Genomic DNA, 20,168 nt, shown 5'->3' with positions numbered 1-20,168 from the left:
TTTTCCTTTGTACAAATAGAACGCAAATTATTCCACTGAATCTAGACTCTGTTCTTTTGTTGCTGCACAATTCGAAACTAGCCTATTACAGCCTTTGAACTGGTAGAACCGGATATCCTGGAAAAATGAAACAGCCTTGTTTCTTCGCTTGATTGTAGGATAGAACGTTAGCACGTGTCGTCACGGCAAAAATGTTGGTGTATCTCGCCAGTCCTTGGGGAGTTGAATTAAACTCCTATGTAAACATTTCATTTTATCTGAGTGAACAATGTCACAGGTTAAACGAGTAAAAACGATCCATAGCCCCACTCACTGAAGAGTAAACAGTCTGAAGTAGTTCTAAAGAGGCAGTAAACAAAGAGAGACCGCATTCTGGAGCTTAACAAAGCAGAAAGTGACTTAAAAAAGTCAAGAACTTCCTTCCAACCACGACTTTGGAAGAGCGTTTACCTGGTGAGAGGCACTGGGTCGAGGGAGGACCAGGGCTCTAGAAGCGTTGACGTCATGACGTGCTAAGACCGGTTTCCGTGTATCCACAGTCACATCTCTTTTCACCTTAGACACGAATGGCTTTGGTAACACTGCATACACATAAAGTCACAATCAGTAAGTCAAAAAGACGTCTAAATGAGTTTTTAGTGACTAGTGATAACAACGTATGCTGGTATTCTAGAGGGTGGAGAGGGTGGTAGATACACTTCAGTTTTTCTCCTAATAATATACACGAAAACATTTCAGCGCGTTGATTGGCTGAGAGCACGTCAATTAATCCCAAACAGAGTGCAGAAAAGTGAAATAGTGCAATAAAGGAAAATGTCGTGTTGATAGCCAATCAAATGCGAGCCCTGGATGGCGCAATGCATGGTGCAATTTTCCTGTGATTTCGTGATACATGTGCGCTGCTTCTGCTTAATCATCTCGAATTTTTTCATGTACCTTATTAATAAGTAATCACATGATTTTTCTCTTGCAATCTGGAATAAAGAAGCACTTGTAAATTCTTTCAAAGACTACAAGTCTTTGAAAAAATTTACTCGTGCTTATTTATTCCAAATTGCGCTCGAAACACCTTTACTAATTTTTTTGCATCACATAAAATGCGTATTTTCCGGCACTTGGCATTTTCCTCGCTGAAAATCGCGAGCCTTACGACAACCATTAAAAGGAAGATGAAACAACTGGATTTTTTGACGAGATGCCCGATGATACTCTTGACAACGACCGAACAATGTTTTCATCTCTGACGAAGTGTCAGGTCTGTTCAATACGGATCTGTAGCTCTTTTCTAGAAAGCCCCGATATTTTTTGGATGCCACAATAATCATTCCCTGTGTATCTTTAAAAACAAAGAGCCTTTAAGCCATCAAACTTCACCATCATTTTGCTGTTGGTTTCCTTGAAAAACAATCGGATCTTGGGAAAACACGGGGTGACGACGGCAGGGTACAAAAAACAACCCTAAAACATTTATTAAAGCTAACCTTAGGCCTAATTACCCCCCCCAAAAAAATATTGTTATCATTACAGTATATAAGTAACTATACCGGAAAAATCATCCAGACGCAACGAGATCAGTGCACATGAACTTGGCAAAGGTAGCTGCGATTGCAAATGTATTACCGGTGACAACAGCTACTGTTGAGCGTTCCTTCAGCGCCATGAAGCTAATTAAAACAAGGCTCCGCAGTAGGCTCGGTGCGGATGCACTTAAACACACTATGCGCATTTGCATCGAAGGTCCTGACCAGCTGTCAGATTACGTCCTGGAGTCAGTGGTTGATCATTACAAAAGTGTAAAGAAGCGCAAACTGGCTTTGTAATTCAATTCAATTTCAATTCAACTTTTTAAAGAAGGAAAGTACATTTAGATCCTGAATTGATCAGGGAAATTTTCCAAAGATCAATTGCCATGATTTGTTTTCCAGTATTTTTCACACTCGATTAGACGCATTGTCAGTTAACAGTCGCATCTACCGCGGTCAGTTTTTATTTACAGGTTTACAGTTATCTAGAATTTTGCAGTAGTTACGAGCATCGGTAAGAAATGGGAAAGTGCCGTTGTTGAGTTTATTTATTTTATTGACGTACTAACAAGTCAACGAGTATGTATAAATATTTGTGGAATTAGACGTGTCGGGTAACTCTTCTGTTCACGTTAGCAAATATCGGAGGTCAGTTTAACATTGTCAGAACGTGATCACGACTAAAAAATAAAATAAAATGCTACTGTAACATTTCTCAAAGTTGTCTCAAAATGCACCAGATTGCATCTCAGCGCATATTCATTTCAAAAAATTTCCTGGGGAGCATGCCCCCGGACCCCCCTAGGAAGTTCGTGGCCTTCGGCCACTCGGGACTTCTCCCCCAAACGATAAATCCTAGATAGAACCCTGCTTTGGGAGGAAATTTGAGATAAAACACCTGTATGAACTATTGATTTGATGATGAAATGTGAGTATTATGTTGACACGCTAATGACAAGACAAACAGGACAAGAGTTGACAACACCGGAAGTTTGCAAAGCAAGTAACGACAGCTTCACTTTCACTATGGCTAATTCCAAAACTGCACCGCACAGTCCGACTCCAGACGAATTTGACTTGACAGCCATTTTGAAGTCTGGCGTCCCCGGCGGGTTTTGGCCCAACCAATGTTTCTTACTGGCCATTGCCAGAGGAAGAGACGGCAAGATTCTGTCTAAGAAAGTTTACAAGAGCTCCGCAACGAACCACGCTTACAAGAAAGCCATAGAAGACCTCGAGGAAAACCCGCTGTTTGCTTTGAAGGAATTGCAACTCATGAGTAACTTCTCACCGTCTGGTACTTGTGCCAGAGATGTGTGCAAGTGGCTCTCGCAAAACCAAGGAGTTTGCGTGTCGATTCGTTTCGCGCATCTTCACAATATTCACGTTCACGTGGACCAGGTTGCAGAAGAAAATGCGATTGGTCTGAGGAAGTTAGTTGAAAATGGAGCGTCGATTAAGGCTTTGTCAGATTATGATTGGCTACAGCTGTTGATGATCGATCGTGGATTCGCCGCGAAGGATGAGTGGATCGCGAAGAGGAAACAAGTGGACCAAAAAAATCAAAAAGATTTGGAAGAAATACTTCAGACGACAAGCTTGGACGAGACGCTAAAAAGTATGCGACTGTACTGAACACTAAACGGTTTTAGCAGAACAAATACTGAATCAGTGTTTGAACAGAAAATAAATGGAAAACACCGTTGTTGCAAATTCATAATTTTATAGCTTTAGGAGAATTTTTTTTTTAAATTTCTACGTCTTCGAGAGCCTGGCACATAGTTCTACTAGGATAAATAAATGAATGACACTAAAGGTCATCCCGTGTGACACTTGTTTTAGGTTACAGATTTAACAGATTTACTTTGATTCTTATCGGGGCTTCCTATAATTCTTTTTAAGTATCATACGGTATTAACCCATCTGTAACACTTTGGTGCAGACAAATGGTCTTTCGGAAAGTAAACGTCTCAAAAAAAAAAAATTCTTGCTTCAGCCTCTCTGAATCATGAAGTTCCCTGTTTAGACATTCTGACAACAGTCTCTTTACATCAAAGTCAAAACTTTGAAATGCGGGCTGGCTTCTTACAAAGTGTTGTTTTGTGGTTAGCGTTACAATTCACATTTGCAAGTTCTTACAGACACACGGCTCTTTCATAATAAGCACTACGTTGTCTGAAATGGGCGTGGCCATAGTGAAAAAGTTCAAGCTGGACAGTCATTAAAAAGGCCTCATTTCATGACTAACAGGGATTTGCATTTTGGAAAACTGAAAACATCTCGGTTTCGCTTACCTGTTGCCCTCTTTGCCTACCTAGGATTGAAAAGAACTGTTACCTTAATTATTTATTGTGTTTCGCTTTCCCTACCTCTGAATGCAAAAATGAACCCCACTTTGCACTTCAGTCCTCATGTATGTCCAGAAATACCGTAAAAGAAATAAGATGCAGGCAGGTTTCAATAAGCGTCACGAGGTGTCCCCTTGCTCTTTTTCCCTCATGTCTCGGAATCGGTCAGTGGAAAATGCAGACTGCAGACTGCAGACCGGGGGTAAAATGCAGACTGAGGTTATAATTTAACTGTTGAAAAAGCCCAAACCCATTAGAAATGCTAACAGTTAAGCCTAAATATTGTTTTAGGCCTAATTAGGCCTAAGGTTAGCATTTCTAAGGGGTTTGGGCTTTTTCAACAGTTATGTTATAACCTCAGTCTGCATTTTACCCCTGGTCTGCAGTCTGCGTTTTACACTGACCAGTCGCTGCGATGAGCAATGCAAATTTCCATAAAAAAACAAATGCTCGAAAAGCCTGTCGGTTGAAGGTGGGCATTTAAAGGGACACTTGTGTTGGATATCGAAATTTCTGCATCTAATTACATGAATTTGTGGACACAAGTGAACTCATGTTGATCAAAGACAGTAAATAAGTAAGTAAGTAAGTAAGGAAATAGGGCTTTTGCATCAAACAATCACATGGTACAAAATCCGCCATGCTGGGAGGGCAAGCTCATTATTATTCCCCTACTGGGACATTAAAACAAAGAGACCTGAACCAGTCAAGCTTGACTTGCCTTTGTTTTAATGTCCCAGTGGGGGAATAATAATGAGCTGGCCCTCCAGCATGGCGGATTTTGTACCATGTGATCGTTTGCTCCAAAAGGCCTATTTGGCTGGGACTAAAGTACACACCTTTTGGTTTGTAAAGTGACTTGGGGACTGGCTTTAATGTTAGTGTTGTTGTTGTTGTTGTTGAGATGTCTGGTTGTTGAAAGCACTTTCCACTCAGATAATCCTCACGACAGATACAACCCATCACCTGAAGAAGAGCATTTTTGATCATAAATATCCTAAAAGAGATTGAACAGACAACAACAGCAATAGTAATAATAATATTATTAGAGCAGTTTTCAATTGAGTGTCGAATGTAATTAGCGAATTAGTCTGGTTTTGCATTACTTCACTCTGTGATTGGTTCAAAGTTCTCGCGCCACTTTTTCAACCAATTGTGGCTTCCGCACATTTTCCTGTGCTTTGTATCGGCTACATGTAATTACTTTGAGTTTTGATTGGTTTACTGTGTTGTCTCTGTCCTTTTTGATTGGCCAAAGTAATTACTTTGGTTTTGGTTTTATGACACTCGATTGAAACTCGCTCTATTATTACTGTTATTATTATATATTAAGCAATTGAAAAACTTTGTTGACATCAAATGTGGAAGTACTGGCTGAAGTGGGGATAAAACAGAATATTCCAGGGATAATTCTTGTCTCCACTCCTTATTTGCCCGGGGGGGGACTCCCATATGAAACAGACGGGGATGCTCGTCGTCTCGCTTAGGGGTGTAAATTTTGGATTTTGGTCTCGCTTAGGGTGTTCCGGGCAAAGCGCCAATATTTTAAGCCGCCAAGGTCTCATTACGGGGTTCCGCGAAGAAACACAGAATTACGTGAAGAGAAACAGACGTCAAATTTTCTTTTTAACTTGTTTTTAGGGGTCAAAATTTCCTTAAGCCACGCCCAGATTAGTCTCCTTTAGGGGTCACAAAAAGCTTGAGTCACGCCCAGATGGTCTCCTTTAGGGGTTAAATTCAAAATTTCCGACGAGCATCCTCGTCTGTTCCATATGGGAGTCCCCCCCCAGGCTTATTTGCAATTGTGTTGCTGGATGGTCAGGTGATAGGTGAAGTTGACAAGAATGGGTGGGTATAAGTACTTGGGTGTGTTGGAGCGTGCAGATATTATACACAAGGAAATGAGGGAGAAGGTCAAGCAAAAGTATTTGAGGAGGGTGAAACTGGTGGCGATGTCTTGGCACTGGCCTAGAGTTGGGCGTTTGGGGAAGAGCATGCATGCATGCATGCATATGGCGGGGTATGTTTTTCTTCTCAGGAGCAGGCTTTGCAAACAAGCTTTTTTGGGGCCACAATTGAAAAGGAGGATGTCGATCCAAAGTGTAGAATATGTGGCAAGGAGGTGGGGTCAGTTTGGCACAGAGGGAGTACTGGAGGAAGCATGATTGGATGGTTTTGAGGATGTACTGAGAGCTTTGTCGGAAGGAAGTATGGTGTGAAGTGTGCTGATGTGTGGCATTAATTAAAGGAGGTTCCGGATGGGTTGAGGGTATCTGAGGATGGGAATATGGAAACCTGGTGGGATAGGAGTGTCATATCATCCAGACATTACTGCGGTGGATTGAACGGCTCAGGAGTGGATGTTTGTTGATTTCTCAGTGCCTTGGGATAGGAACATGGTGACTAAAGAGGATGACAAAATCACCAACTATTCTATGAATCAGGTGTTGACAAAAATTGTGCCGCTGGTGATTGGGTGTTTGGGTGCGGTGTCTGGTTGGTTGGAGGGTTTTTTGAAAGATCTTGGGATTCCAGGTGTGTTGGGAGGAATGCAGGCCTCTCCAGTTATTGGGACCACCCTTATCCTCTAGATGACACTTAGTCTTTAAGTGCCACGGTCTGGGACCAAGGTGAAGCAGTGTTTACACCTGCAGGATTTGAAAACCAGTTTGTTCTGCTCAAAGAAAGCCAATAACAATTAATAATAATAATAATAATAATAAATTTGTCCAGTAGTGGGTCAAGTAGTAGTAGAAGTAGTAGTAGTAGTAGTAGCAGCAAATCAGCAGCAGCAGCAGTACTGGTAGTAGTAAGATTGCGATGATCGATGATAATGATGATGATGAATACAACTCTTACCTCAATTTCTTTTCCACCAATGCATAGTGTGTTGCCTTCCTGAAGAGATTCCAGCTCAGATGATTTATAACCACTGCTCTTAGCAATTCTAAAATTTGTCCAACATATTTATTCAAGATGAGCTTAAGAGGCAAAGTGCCAACAACAACTCTGAATGGGTCAAGCTGTGTTTAATACTAGCAATTATATCTAGATTTTGTGAAGTCGGCTACTTAATTTGTGAGGACAGAAGTCCATCCTTGTTGTATTTCACGCCTAAGAGCAGTCACTCGCAAATTATAGCATGACAACAAATTCATAAAGCAAACTGCAGCACTATACAAAGCTAAATACTTAATTGGAGTTTCAATATGCATATTATTTTCATTACAATAACTAAAAAAATCTTGCTAGCTGGTACTGTCAGATCACTGAAGAGAAGAAGTATAAACTGATGAAACAAAATTCAACTTACTCTTTCCCCTCCACATCTTTTAAATATGCTACACGTCCCTTTGTGATAAGAATGCCTGATGGCAAAGAAAGAAGAGAAAAAATTGACATCAATACAACAAATTAACAAGGTGATCAGTGACTCAACATGTCACATTAAAAGTTTGCATCACTCACCATCTCCTTCCCACTTCTTATGCTGGAAACAAAAAAGAAGAAGAAAAAACAGTTGCACCTTTAATCATCTACAATATTATGGTATGTATTGTGGTGCTGCATTGGTAGGTAAGTGAAGAATAGAATTTTGTTTGTAATATGCTGAGTTGGGAGTGTTGAAAAAGGGCTAACATTTGAAATGTCAGCATTTTAATCTCCCTGTAGTGGTTGATTTATAACTCAGTAGATACAAACAAATTTTCAGCAGTTTTGATAATTTTGTGAAAAAGGGACTAAAATATGTTTAAATTCTCCAAATGCAATGGTTAGTCTCTATTTGATTGACAATCTCATATATATACCATGTTTCTGAATGATTGACTACAAATTAAGAGAATGTGGATACAGACAACGATTGACGGAACACTCTATGCCGCTTACACCACTCAAAGGCAAGTTTTTTTTTCTGAAGTTAGATGGTCACTGTCATTTACAACAGGGTTGCAATAACAGCAGTGACCGTGTAAAAATTGCTTGTGGTTTCGGAAACTGGTTGTTTGTTGAGGGTTGATCATGAAAGGAGGTTAGCTAGTATAGACTTACTTGACTGTAACAATTTCCCAAAACCATAACTTACATGTACATGTGTTACCAGTAATATAAGAATAAGGTGCAGCTTTTTACTAGCTCAAAAAGTACAAAATGATATTTCCTAATTATTATTGTAATTTAAGGAGAAACAAGCAAATCAATCATACTTTTTTCTTTGAAATTTTCCCCCTAAAATAAGAAAACAAAGAATTAAAACTACCATATAATTTGTATAAGATGACATTCAAATAATGAAAAAATAGTAATTCACCTCAAAGAACAAAAATCTATCCATTTGGATTGTTACATTAAACTTACCAAACAACATTAAAATAGCAAGATACATTTTCTTTTTCATCATGGGTTCCTAAAAGAAACCAATGTTTCAACAAGAGTGACTCTAGTAAAACTCAGCCTCCCAGGTACATAACACATTGTATGCAAGTATATGCCTATAGCATCACAGCATAGTATTTATCTTGTGTAGGCCTTGACTGTACATACATATATAATAATAATAATAATAATAATAATAATAATAACAATGATAATAAATAATTGTCAAGCTAATTGCCGTCGCAATTACAGCAATGACGCAGCTCAACAAAGTCAAACCGAAAGCATATTATGGTGCCTCTTGCTGCCGCTATAGAGTCCACATGTGACCTTGGAGCACAGCTTACAGTTCCCTGGAATCAGCTGTATGTTGGTTTTTTCTGAAGGGGGAAAACCTCAGGACCCGGAGAAAAACCCTCGGAGCAGAGTAGAGAACCAACACAAACTCAACCCCACTTATGGCATTGGGTCACAATGGTGGGAGGCGAGTGTTCTCACCACTGCACCATCCCTGCTCCCCTATATATATATATGATCATTTCATTTAGTGTAGCTTGACTCTCTATGCATGTAACAAGGAAAAGGTCATAGGGACAACCTCTTGTATTTCATTTTCAAGATGTATTTTGTATCTGATTTTATTTCATTTTATTTAAAGGGGGGGGGGGGGGGGAGAGTAAGGAGAAAGAATGGAATAATCGATTTGTTGACCAGAAGAAGTGGATTTTTTCAATGAAATAGTAGGGAGCTTAAGCACGCGCATTTTTGAGACGCGGATGGCAACCGGAAGTGAGCTGTTTTCGCACAACCACACTTACATTGCTAAGTATCTTTTCTCCATTAGAGATGATTAGTGTAAAAATATGGGAGACACCACTGCCCTGGCACACTAAATGTTCTCTTCTACTGGAATCATGAAATAACGAAAATTTTCAAGCTTCTTCCCACCCCGCCCCATATTTCACAACATCTTGAATAAACGTATCATGTTATGTTCGTGAACCCTTTTGCCCCGAAGGAGTTTCCCACAGACAAGTGGTTGGTAGTGTGATGTCTGAGTCAGAGAAAAAATCTATCAGTAGCACTCTTAGGAAGAACAGGGATAAGATCAGTAAACAAAATTTCACTTCAAAAAAATGCCTGAAAACTGTATAAGCTACAAGTATTGAGATTGATACAAAGGGGATACGGTCCCTCTCGGGAGCATGAATGGTGCAGTGGTGATAGCACTTGTGTTCCACCAGCGTGGACCGGGTTCGATTCCCACACTTAGAGTCACATTTGGGTTGAGTTTCTTGGTTCTCTGCTCTGCTCTAAGAGGTTTTTTTTTCTGGATACTCCAGTTTTCCCCTCTCTGCAAGAAACAACCTACAACTTGATAAGAGTTGATTTGATTTGATTTCTGTACAGTGCAGCCAGTAAGGGTCAAGTGTATTTAGCACTGGACCACAAATAAGCAAGGAGCCTAGCACTAAATACACTTGACCCTTAAATAAAGTTCATTATTATTGTCATTATTAATATCATCATCTCTAAAAGTACATGCATCACAGTATATAATTTTATAAAGCTCACCAGAAGAATTTTTTTCCTTTGACATGGAGCAAAAGGGAGACTTGAAAGGCAGTTTGTTGTTATGTTTAGGTAGAGAAGTGCAACCAGAAGGATTTGATGACTTCTCTATTGGCAGTACTTGTCTTTCAGTTGTAAGAGGCTCAACTCTTACACTAATATCAAATTTGTTCCCATTGTCGCATTTACTACTGGCTTCATGAGGCCCTGAAATGTTCTCCTGAAATATAAAGTTGTATCTGCTTAAGGTGGCTCAAACCAGTTTCAACACTATCAAGAGACCTTGTTATTAGAAGGATTCACACTACAACACTTCATCATGTAACAGCGACGTTATGGTACCATGTGAAACATCAATTAATGCTGAACAAGATGCAGTCATTTTTGAGACGTAACAAGTTACCATGGCAACAGGAAAGTTTTGCAAAAACACCCTATAGTTTGGCTTTACTTGCTCATATCTGAAAAACGAACTTTGTGACCTTAATTTTTTCTTGTACAAAAGTGATCAGGAGGCCAAGATGAAAAAAATCTGTGGAGCAGATTCAGAGCTACCTTCAATTTTCAATTATTTAAGGTTGGTCTGAATCTGCTCCACAGATTTTTTTTACTTTGCAGAAAGTTTCATTCTGGTATGCTGATTATTACATTTCAGAATTAAAAAGGGGGGGGTCACCCAGTGCGTTTTTGAGATATGAGCAGCTGAAGCCAAAATATGGGGTGTTTTTGCAGGCTTTCCTGTTTGCCAAATTGGTAAGTTTTTCTTCACAAAAATGACCGAATCTTTTTCAGCAATAATTGGTGTTTGATATGGTACCATAACATTGCTGTTGTGTGATGAAGTGTTGTAGTGTCAATCCTTCTAAGGGCCGATTTACACGATCAGATTTTGTCGCATGCGACAAGCTTATGACAGGCTTACGACATGACTTTACGATTGTCGCAGCGTTTTAAAACATGTTTTAAAATGCTACGACATTTTTGCAGACGTACACAACAATCGTAAATCATGTCGTGGGCCTGTCGTAAGCCGTTGTCGCATGCGACAAAATCGTACTGTGTAAATCGGCCCTAATGTCACTGTCGACGGCCACTAAGGGCCGATTTACACGATACGATTTTGTCGCATGCCACAAGCTCACGACAGGCCTACGACATGACTTACGATTGTCGCAGCGTTTTAAAACATGTTTTAAAATGCTGCGACATTTTTTCTGACGTACACAACAATCGTAAATCATGTCGTGGGCCTGTCGTAAGCCATTGTCGCATGCGACAAAGTCGTACCGTGTAAATCGGCCCTAATAAGAACGTTTCTTTCAAGTATTGAAACTGGTTTGAGCCACCTTAGAAGTGATGGGTGTATTGGTGTTAAATTAAGGCATAAGTAGTTTTAAAACGACTAACTTGCAGGAAAACATGTAATTTGTGCAGTGCTACAAAAAGAAATACCGGTAGGACCAAAAGTCCTGTCCTGAAATCAAAGGTTGATTGGCATTTGGAAATGATGCCTTCTTTTGCTCAGTTGTTTGCAAACTTGAAAATCATAAGAGATTTCACCCCATTAACTGCCTATAAACAGTGAAAATCCCTGTAAATCTAAGAAATTTATTGTTTAGACGGCACGAGGCACATTAAATGGGGAGATTCCCAATCCAATCTGGGGACTTGGAATCTATGCGCTGTGTGCAAAACGTGCCCCCGGATATGGTAAGCAACATAACAAACCTCTCTTCTTTTTTAAGTAGCAAATTAACTTAGGTCTTATATGCCGGTGAAAGTAAGCTATATTACAACGCAAGATGGCAAAAAATGCAATACCTTGCGACTGGATTAATAAAGATTACAACGAATTGTTCCACTGAAATAACGATTCTCGACCATGTACAACCGGAAAAAAATTCTTTTTCGTTCAGAACAATAATTTAATATTGTTTTGAAAATGATCTCACCTGTGCTCGACCAGCAAGCTGCAAAGTTTCAAGCGCGGTTGAAGCAATTTTTTTCGAATTCTCAATAGCATTGGCATTATTTTCAGCAAGGTAAGCAGTCTGTAACTTCAGTTTTTTCGCAGCTCTGACCGAAGGAGCAGCAGAACGTCTCATTGTGTTTCTAGATAAACCGTTGAAAATATTTATTTATCTACAATCACATTATTACAAGAACCGTGTTCAATTTTGAGCTGTTTCGCGCCATTTCCAAGCGAGTGTAGCCTCGTCTTGGTGTAGAGACCGTGGGTCGCTGCCAATGGACGCTCATGTCTATTTGGTTTTTACATTTTTTTCAGTTAACAGGACTCCAAGAGCATTCTGATAATCGTTTACAGCTCTTAAGGAAAACTAGTTGTTTAAAGTCATAAAGAGTTTCTGCAACAACTTTTCATCGCCCTGGCCTTGCCACGTTTCATCATCCCTTTTTATGCTGGGGCACCACGCCTCCTTTATGATGAAGACTGTCCCATCATGCTCTCTGGATGGTTGGTGGTGCAGCGCATATCAAATCTCTTGTGGAGGTGGATTTTCGGTTGGGCTTGTGAAGGCGAATTGTGGAACTTTTGATGCATCAGAGTGCGAAGTACGCCTTAGAAAATACAGCAAAATATTGAACATTTTTCAATGGATAAATCTGTGAGTAAATTTCGAGTGGATGGCTTGATTTAACTTACTAATTTTCTGGATTCAGTCAACGGTGTTGTACGCTTGAAAGAAACAAGATGGCGGCAAAGTCGCGCATGCTCTTCCTTGAATAAAGTTGACAGAAAGTGTATTCCCTTTTGCAGGATGCTTTTCACGTCTTCGTCAAAAGATAGAAATATTATGTCCAACAACCACTTCACGGAGTCGAGGTGATGCGACGAACAAGCGAATCGTCGCAATATCACGATGAAACTCCCCGCAGAAGAGTTCGAAGGACGCCATCTCATGACTTTGAAAGACATCATAGTAGTGATATTAAAATAGCCAGGCCTTTGGACGTCGAGAGTATACCTACTTCGCCATACTCTCAAAGCTCGTTCCAATACCTGGGATCTCATGGTGTCAGTACTTCTCCAAGTCCAACTCGGTCCGTTCAGCCTGTCAGCCCTCATAGAAGTTTGAATTACCCCCACCATGGCTTTCAGAGGAGTTTCAGTCAACCTGTGGGGACCACAGGGGAAATGTCTCCACGATCACCATTTCCTCATGCAGTCCTTTCACCATCACATTATCAGACGTCTTCACCTATGCACATATCGCCAGCACCTTCTCCCACTGCTCCACCTTGTACGCCTTCATGTGCAACACCAAGCAGTGTGACTTACACACTATCTTGTGGACCTGGCTCAGTTAGTCCAAGAGGCTCTGGCCTTAAAACTCCAGAATTTTATCCTGGAATTCCAGATTCATCTCAGTTAAGCCCTGCAGACTCGAACTTTCAACACCATTATTCATCTGAATCTTTTTCAAACCCTAGGGAACAACAGTTTGTTTATAGCGGTGGAGGGCCTTCCCCGGGTGGCACCATACATCATCACGGATACAACCCACCACAAAGGACTCCTCCGTTACAAAGTCCAACTTTGTTTCCAAATCAGCCGTCACCTGGACGTAATCAACCTGCTGCAAGTTCTTTGAATCCACATGGTGGTATAAGCATGGGCAGAAGCCATGGAGTAGCAAACAGAGGAGACAGATCTTCTGGATTGCCATCTAATTTGTCAGAAATAGCAAAATTGCGTCAGCTTGTGATAGGATGTTATAATAGTGAACTGGAAACCTTAAAGGCTAATTATCGGGAGAAGCTGCAAGAATTTTATTTTCTTCAGACTGGAGGTAACATGATGGATTTTCTGATTTGGAAAAAAAGGACTACTCCACAGTTCATGACGTTTCTTAACTCAAATCGTTTAGATGATACCTCTGGTGCAAATCCTACTCTTTCAACAATCACTGGCTCGCCATCTTCAAGGTTTTCTCAAGGTTTCATTTGGCCTCAACAGGGTGATGGAAATAACTCTACAGCTGTAAACTATGCGGCATTGCAGAGGCAGGTTTATGAACAAGCTGGTCTTGATCCTCGAAAGACAGTTCCTGGCAACTTTAATACAAACCCCAGTTATCAATCACAAATTTCTGACGGAATTGCACCAAATGTTTCTCCATTTACTGGACACCAACCTGTTCCAAGATCAAGTGTGGTTAACACAGCTCCTCCATTGGTCAGATCAGTGTCTTTACCAAATCCTCCTTTAGAATTAAACATACAACCTAGCCAAGGGAATAATCATTTTGAGGGTGATTCTGCGGTCCTTCTTCCTGTTCAGAATAACCATGTTGTTTCCAGTGGCACTGTAATTCACTCAGGAGTGCAAAACCAAACAATCGCAAATGGACCTACTGTGGCCCCCCTGGGAGCAAGACAGCCATTAAACACACGAGGGCAATCCTTGACATCAGTACTTGAACACTCATTTAGCTCTCAGGAAGGTATTGCAGTTGAAGCTAAGAAGGAAGCTGAGGTGTTGAAGAGAGTTGCAGAATTGCGTAAGGAAGGCCTCTGGTCTTTGACTCGCCTTCCTAAAGTCCAAGAGACAAACAGGTGCAAAGCACATTGGGACTATCTCCTGGAGGAGATGCATTGGTTAGCAACTGACTTTGCACAGGAGAGAAGATGGAAAAGAGGAATTTGTAAGAAGGTATGAAGTTTTGATTTATGCAAAACCAATGCAGTCTTAAAATGTGATTTTTCAAATTGCACTTTGGCAGTCAGGTACTCTACAGAGGCCTTTCTCATTTTGCAGATATCCAGAGCTGTTTTAAAGTACCATCAAGAGCAAAAAAGCAAGGAAGTAAAAGCAGAAAAGGAGGAGTCAGTTCGCTTGAAGAAAATTGCTGCAAGCATTGCCAAGGAAATCAAGCAGTTCTGGTCTTCTGTTGAGAAGGTTATTGATTCTTTTTTGTTAAAATATTAAATCCGCTCATGGAACTCTCAAGTGTGAATTGTAATAAATGTTAATGGGGACTGTTGCTCAATATATATTTTTTTGTTTTAAGGTCGTGCAGTACAAAGTTCAAAGTAGGTTGGAAGAGAACAGGAAAAAAGCTCTTGACTTGCAGTTAAATTTCATTGTGGATCAAACTGAGAAGTATTCATCATGGTTAGCTGAGAGCCTTGCTGTGCCACCATCTAGTGGTCCTGCTTCTGCAGTTTCTACTGGACCCTCATCACCTGCGTCCTCTAGAGCAGAAGGTACGTAGTGACACGGGGAAAACTCTAACTACTCTCGTTTGCTTTGTTATTAGGTTGACAAACAAAAGAAATTTAACCCATGGACTAATTTGCATGCGCTGTTGTGTGTGTGTGCAAGATAACTTGGAAAATATTCGAGGTTTTGCATTGGAAAGCGAGCGTTAAAAATAAACCATATGCGCAGTAAATGTACACAAGATACTGAGTTCTAGAATTAAGTTCACCTTGAAGAAGAAACAGTGAACTACCAGATATGTAAAAATATTGCTAAAAAGTGATTCATAAAAGATCCCTTAGATCCCTAGCATGAATATCCCCATCGTTTGATGCGTTATCTGGCGCATTGGCTGTTGTCTTCGCGTAATTTGATCGCGCGATCAAAAGGGCAAAAGGGCAAAAGGGCAAAAAGCCAGCCCTTGTGGGGTCTCTTATCAGCTGTCAAAACATGCTCACAAGGCGACAAATGATTGGTCAATTATCCTACTAAATCTCCATAACAACAAAAAATTTAGATTTCCTAAGGGAGACTGGGTAGAGGTCTAAGATCAACTCTGATCAAGACGCCATTTTGTTCGGCTGGTTACGGCTTGTTTAGGTAATTCAGGGGTCATCGCACGCGGCCGGCTATGGCCGGTTTAGGTGTCAATGGGTTAAGTTATAATTGTATGAGCTGGTCGATATTTAAGGTGGTGATGGCGAGTTTGAGCTTGCTGAGGAACTTGATGATGAAGAGACCATAGATGCTGAAGAAGCACAGGGAGAAACAATGTCCAGAGAGAAAGAGTTAGAGATGCTACGTCAAGAAAGTGAAATTCCTCTGGAAGAACTTTTAGAGAACTTGCCACCTGAGATTCTGGAAGACAGGAGTGAGCAAAGTGGATCAGAAGGAAGTGATGATGAGTCATCATATGATGAAGAAAGTGAAGCATCTAGGTAGGAACTGGTTTGTGGGTGATTACTCTTTTGATTTCGTTCTGAGTTCACTCAAGGTATCCTCTGACACTCTAGATTTTTAATTTAAGTCACAAGAGTTCAGTGGCCAGTAACTGCGACCTATCTCCTAAGAATTCTTTATAAATGTTAGGGCTTTGCATTGCCTGGCCAGATCGAATGGGCTCTTGTAAAACCTTTTGACTTTTGCCTATCACACGTCAGTGGTACCTGTTGGCAGCTACAAAATAATTATTTGAAGAGCTTCAATTATAGACTTGCTGTTTACAGTAGTGTTATTTGTCACAATTTTTTATCCAGACTATGGTGTTATTTTCCACTGTGGGATGTTACAAAGAATAATTGTTACTTTGTTCTTATAACTTGTGCTCTGTATCTGCATGGAACATTGTTTTTTTCAGCAAAGAAAGTGATGACAGTGACATTGAAGTTGATATTGAGGGCAATGATGAAGACCAGGTTACCAAGGAATGGCAGAAGTCTGCACAGGAAAGGTAGGTGAAGGCTTGTCCAAATTTTAAACAGGAAAGCATGCTGTCCAATGAAAGTAAAGTAAGATCCTTTTATTTAAACACTATGAGAATAAAAGTATTACATGCTTCAGGGGTTGTGTGTGGCTAGCTAATACTTAAGTAACCTACAAGTAGAAGTGGATAAAATACATCGAATGAATAAATCAGGCTAAAAGTAAAGAATGATTATGGAAAAGGCATTTTTATAAAGGGATGTTAAGTCTTGAAATGATCCTTGCAGTTTACTTAAGCAGTGCTCAGTGAAATGAAGCCTGAAAAATTCAGGCTTGAATGCACCAATTTCTATTCAGGGATGCAGTGTTTGAACTATGTTTCCAGTTAGTTCTCGTGACAAGCAAAATGGCAGGGCTTTTTGCTATTTTGAGCTGCTGTTTACCTTTCAGGAAGGCAAAGGTTGAGACAATGGAAGCTGATGAAGAGTTTGTAGTTACAGCAGGAACAGAGGATGATGATGAACAGACTCTAGATGAGGAAGAGAGGATGGAGGAAGACACTGACCACAAAAATGAGATAGACAACCTTCAGAAAGAAGGTATACAGAAGAATATTTTAATCCCTGTTTTTGCTGTTTTTAGTGGCCATGTGTAAGTTACTGAAGGACTTCCAAGGTGTTTTAAATAAAAATAATGATGAACTTTATTTAAGTGCCAAGTCTTCTAGTGCTGGTGCTATAATTTGGGACACTGGACATTGAAATCATCCATTGGTTTTTTTGAGGAGAGGGGAAAACTGGAGTACCCAGTGAAAAACCTCTCAGAGCAGAGTAGAGAACCAACAAACTCAACCCACAAATGACACTTGAGTCTCGTAATTGAACCCAGCCTTGTTGGTGAGTGGTCTCGCCACTGCGCCAGCACTGCTCCCATTACACAGCCCAGACGAAGGAGCTATTAAGAAAGCTATTAACATGAAATATCTGGCAAATCAATGGTTGCTCTCAGGAACAACACCTTAACCCATTGACTCCGGGGTTCCCCATTGACGAGTAAAATCGTCGGCGTTAGACAGAGTAAAATACTGTCTGGCCGGTTTGGGTGTCAAAGGTTAAATACATTAAATGTATTTTGTCTTAATCATTAAAAAAATAACACACTCTTGTCATCTTCATTGCTAAGGCAATTTTGGTTGACAGCGTGTTTCTTGGCACTTATCACTCTGCTTGTTTCTAGGGGAGATGCCAATTGAAGAACTGATGAAGATGTATGCTGCTGCTGAAAACGAGTCCACAGATTTGCAAAGTGATGGAGAGAGCTCTCAAGAATCTTCAGAAGAAGGTAGAAGGTGTCAGTGTTGTGTTTGTATTAAGAGTCCATTTTGTGGTGCTTAATTAATGCATCTTCTGGTTCTCAGAGATCAGTGATGAGGAAGGATTGGAATATCTTGCACAAGCAGATCAGAGAAATGCTAATGAATCACAGGTTTGTTTGCTTCCTCCGTACCTCTGTGTTAGAAGTTCATTTTTCTTAGTTGTTACTAAGGGTTAATTGTTTTAAAATTATTTCACAGAGTGCAGATTCAGACCCAGACCAAGAACTCACAGACGCAGCTGCAACAGCTCAGAGCTTACAGCCGCGTGGGTTTACTTTGGAAACTACTGATGTAAGTATCACACCACTTTGTCTAATTTCAAATTTTAAAATTTAGTTGCTGTGGTTTATTGGGGAAAAAGTACTTTGTTGTGAAAAGCATTAATTGTTGTTGTTCAGATCAAGACCAAAGTACCATTCCTTCTACGTGGAACCCTGCGAGAATATCAGCTGATTGGACTTGACTGGTTGGTTACAATGCATGAGAAACACCTGAATGGCATCCTTGCAGATGAGATGGGGTTGGGTAAAACAATCCAGACAATATCACTCCTGGCACACCTTGCTTGTGAAAAGGGTGTGTGGGGCCCTCACCTAGTTGTGGTGCCTACATCTGTGATGCTAAATTGGGACTTGGAGTTCAAGAAATGGTGTCCGGGGTTCAAAATCTTGACTTACTATGGCAGTCAAAAGGAAAGAAAGGCAAAGAGACAGGTCAGTTGTGATTGTTACATGGTGGGAAGAAAGATATGGTGATTTGGTAACTCACTTATTGCAACTGCATCTCTTTGAACAGGGCTGGACCAAACCAAATGCATTCCATGTTTGTATCACTTCATACAAGCTTGTTATTCAAGACCACCAAGCATTTAGAAGAAAGAAATGGAAGTATTTTATTCTTGATGAGGTAACTAGGACTCACCAGAGATATTATTCAATTCATTTGAAAGTCCTGAAGAATAGATTAGTATGGACATTGGAGCCCTTAAGGAAGATGATACAGCTTGTAAACAGGCTGGATCCATGGGAACCCAGTTAACCACAATAGCTGTTGGTACCCTTGCATCAAACCCATCTGTCAGGTTACCTAAGAGATATGGAATCTCATGCCCAGCAAAATTGGCACCCTGTCAAGTTCAGAATTGTATTGTTCAACTGCTCCTGCCATCACATCGGCCTCAGAGTGAGAGGCCCTCGGCATGCATTGTCTCATGTCTCAAGTTTAAATGTGACTGAATGTAATTTAGGCTAAGTTAAGCCAATGCAGTCAGCGGCGGTTTACGGCTGCCATGCGTGAGGGTTTGTGTTGCATTCCATCTAAGTTTTTGGTCGCTGTTTGCTTGCCTTGCTTGCCATTGTTCAGTGCCTTTTTGCTCCCACTTCCCCCACCCTTTCTTGTCTTCGTTTGACCTTTGGGAAGTACATAGGGTTGGTAAGTATTTCCAATGATTTATCAGTGTGACGGTGCCGGGTGGTTGCCACTCTCAGGGTTGCCATGGATACCTGCACACTTGGCTTGCATCACACGTTGCTCCACCTAACCCAAGGCACCTTCCCCAAGGCACCTTCCCCAAGCTCGTCTATTGGAGATGAGTTTAACCTGACCTTAGTAATTATTGAATTTTTCCCACCTTACTCTTGTTAATTTATCAGTGTGGTAAATGCATTCTTCATAACCAAGGTGCTTGTGTAAGGTAACTCAAAGGGGGAAGAAGCTATCTCTAAATTCATTAGTCAAATGATGGACTAGTTTGCATAAAATTAGTAAAAAAAACAGTTACTGTCATAAAATGCATTTTTTCATTACAGGCTCAAAACATCAAGAATTTCAAGTCTCAGAGATGGCAGTACCTACTGAACTTTAATAGTCACTGCAGATTGCTTCTTACGGGAACTCCTCTGCAGAACAGCTTGATGGAGTTGTGGTCTTTGATGCACTTCTTAATGCCTCATGTCTTTCAATCACATAAAGACTTCAAAGAATGGTTTTCAAATCCCTTATCTGGTATGATTGAAGGAAGCAGGGAATACAATGAAGGACTCATAAAGAGACTTCATAAAGTAAGCCTTAGAGCTAGGATTAAGACCCACTGAAAATGATTACAGTGCTCTCTTCCAGATGGATATTTCAGTGTTTCAGAAAAGGGAGATGTCTTGGGTAAAACCTCCAATAGAGGTAGGCCTCTGACCTGACAATTGACAGATATGTGAGACTCACTGGTATTGAACTCAGATTTTCTGTGGGCATTCAACTTCTCAAATTTATCCGAAGCTCTGGTTGTCTTCTCTTCTTGTGTTGAGTCGTGCACCATTCTAGTGGCCACAATCCAA

The 20,168-nt window shown here is 40.5% G+C and overlaps 3 protein-coding genes across 4 annotated transcripts in view; 2 read left to right on the top strand and 1 right to left on the bottom strand.

The window, feature by feature from the left end:
* Nucleotides 1–12,031, bottom strand: part of LOC138047569 (DNA repair and recombination protein RAD54B-like) — a 30,220-nt gene extending 18,189 nt beyond the window's left edge. Inside the window, exons 1-9 of the mRNA XM_068894476.1 lie at nucleotides 11,770–12,031; nucleotides 9,821–10,037; nucleotides 8,228–8,276; nucleotides 8,077–8,098; nucleotides 7,340–7,361; nucleotides 7,185–7,239; nucleotides 6,731–6,818; nucleotides 4,711–4,837; nucleotides 451–581 (exon numbers count right to left, since the gene is read on the bottom strand). Of these exons, the coding sequence (XP_068750577.1) occupies nucleotides 451–581; nucleotides 4,711–4,837; nucleotides 6,731–6,818; nucleotides 7,185–7,239; nucleotides 7,340–7,361; nucleotides 8,077–8,098; nucleotides 8,228–8,276; nucleotides 9,821–10,037; nucleotides 11,770–11,922 (864 nt within the window). The 5' untranslated portion in view covers nucleotides 11,923–12,031. The remainder of the gene's footprint in view (nucleotides 1–450; nucleotides 582–4,710; nucleotides 4,838–6,730; nucleotides 6,819–7,184; nucleotides 7,240–7,339; nucleotides 7,362–8,076; nucleotides 8,099–8,227; nucleotides 8,277–9,820; nucleotides 10,038–11,769) is intronic.
* On the top strand, nucleotides 2,344–3,340 carry LOC138047575 (uncharacterized). The gene has a single exon (XM_068894484.1). It carries the CDS (start codon nucleotides 2,442–2,444, stop codon nucleotides 3,156–3,158), a length of 717 nt encoding a protein of 238 aa, XP_068750585.1. The 5' UTR covers nucleotides 2,344–2,441; the 3' UTR covers nucleotides 3,159–3,340.
* Nucleotides 12,032–12,296: 265 nt separating the features above from the next.
* Nucleotides 12,297–20,168, top strand: part of LOC138047568 (helicase domino-like) — a 39,936-nt gene continuing 32,064 nt past the window's right edge. For both annotated transcript variants that reach the window (XM_068894475.1, XM_068894474.1), the window contains exons 1-13: nucleotides 12,297–12,444; nucleotides 12,597–14,492; nucleotides 14,598–14,738; nucleotides 14,851–15,046; nucleotides 15,733–15,979; nucleotides 16,399–16,491; nucleotides 16,914–17,062; nucleotides 17,700–17,804; nucleotides 17,881–17,948; nucleotides 18,037–18,129; nucleotides 18,237–18,551; nucleotides 18,634–18,744; nucleotides 19,647–19,898. In XM_068894475.1, the coding sequence (XP_068750576.1) occupies nucleotides 12,666–14,492; nucleotides 14,598–14,738; nucleotides 14,851–15,046; nucleotides 15,733–15,979; nucleotides 16,399–16,491; nucleotides 16,914–17,062; nucleotides 17,700–17,804; nucleotides 17,881–17,948; nucleotides 18,037–18,129; nucleotides 18,237–18,551; nucleotides 18,634–18,744; nucleotides 19,647–19,898 (3,597 nt within the window). In that variant the 5' untranslated portion in view covers nucleotides 12,297–12,444; nucleotides 12,597–12,665. The remainder of the gene's footprint in view (nucleotides 12,445–12,596; nucleotides 14,493–14,597; nucleotides 14,739–14,850; nucleotides 15,047–15,732; nucleotides 15,980–16,398; nucleotides 16,492–16,913; nucleotides 17,063–17,699; nucleotides 17,805–17,880; nucleotides 17,949–18,036; nucleotides 18,130–18,236; nucleotides 18,552–18,633; nucleotides 18,745–19,646; nucleotides 19,899–20,168) is intronic.

This window comes from Montipora capricornis, chromosome 4 (assembly GCF_036669925.1).
Source record: "Montipora capricornis isolate CH-2021 chromosome 4, ASM3666992v2, whole genome shotgun sequence".
Taxonomy (NCBI): domain Eukaryota; kingdom Metazoa; phylum Cnidaria; class Anthozoa; order Scleractinia; family Acroporidae; genus Montipora; species Montipora capricornis.
Note: the sequence above shows the minus strand (reverse complement) of the source record. Positions and strands in the feature narration are given on the sequence as shown.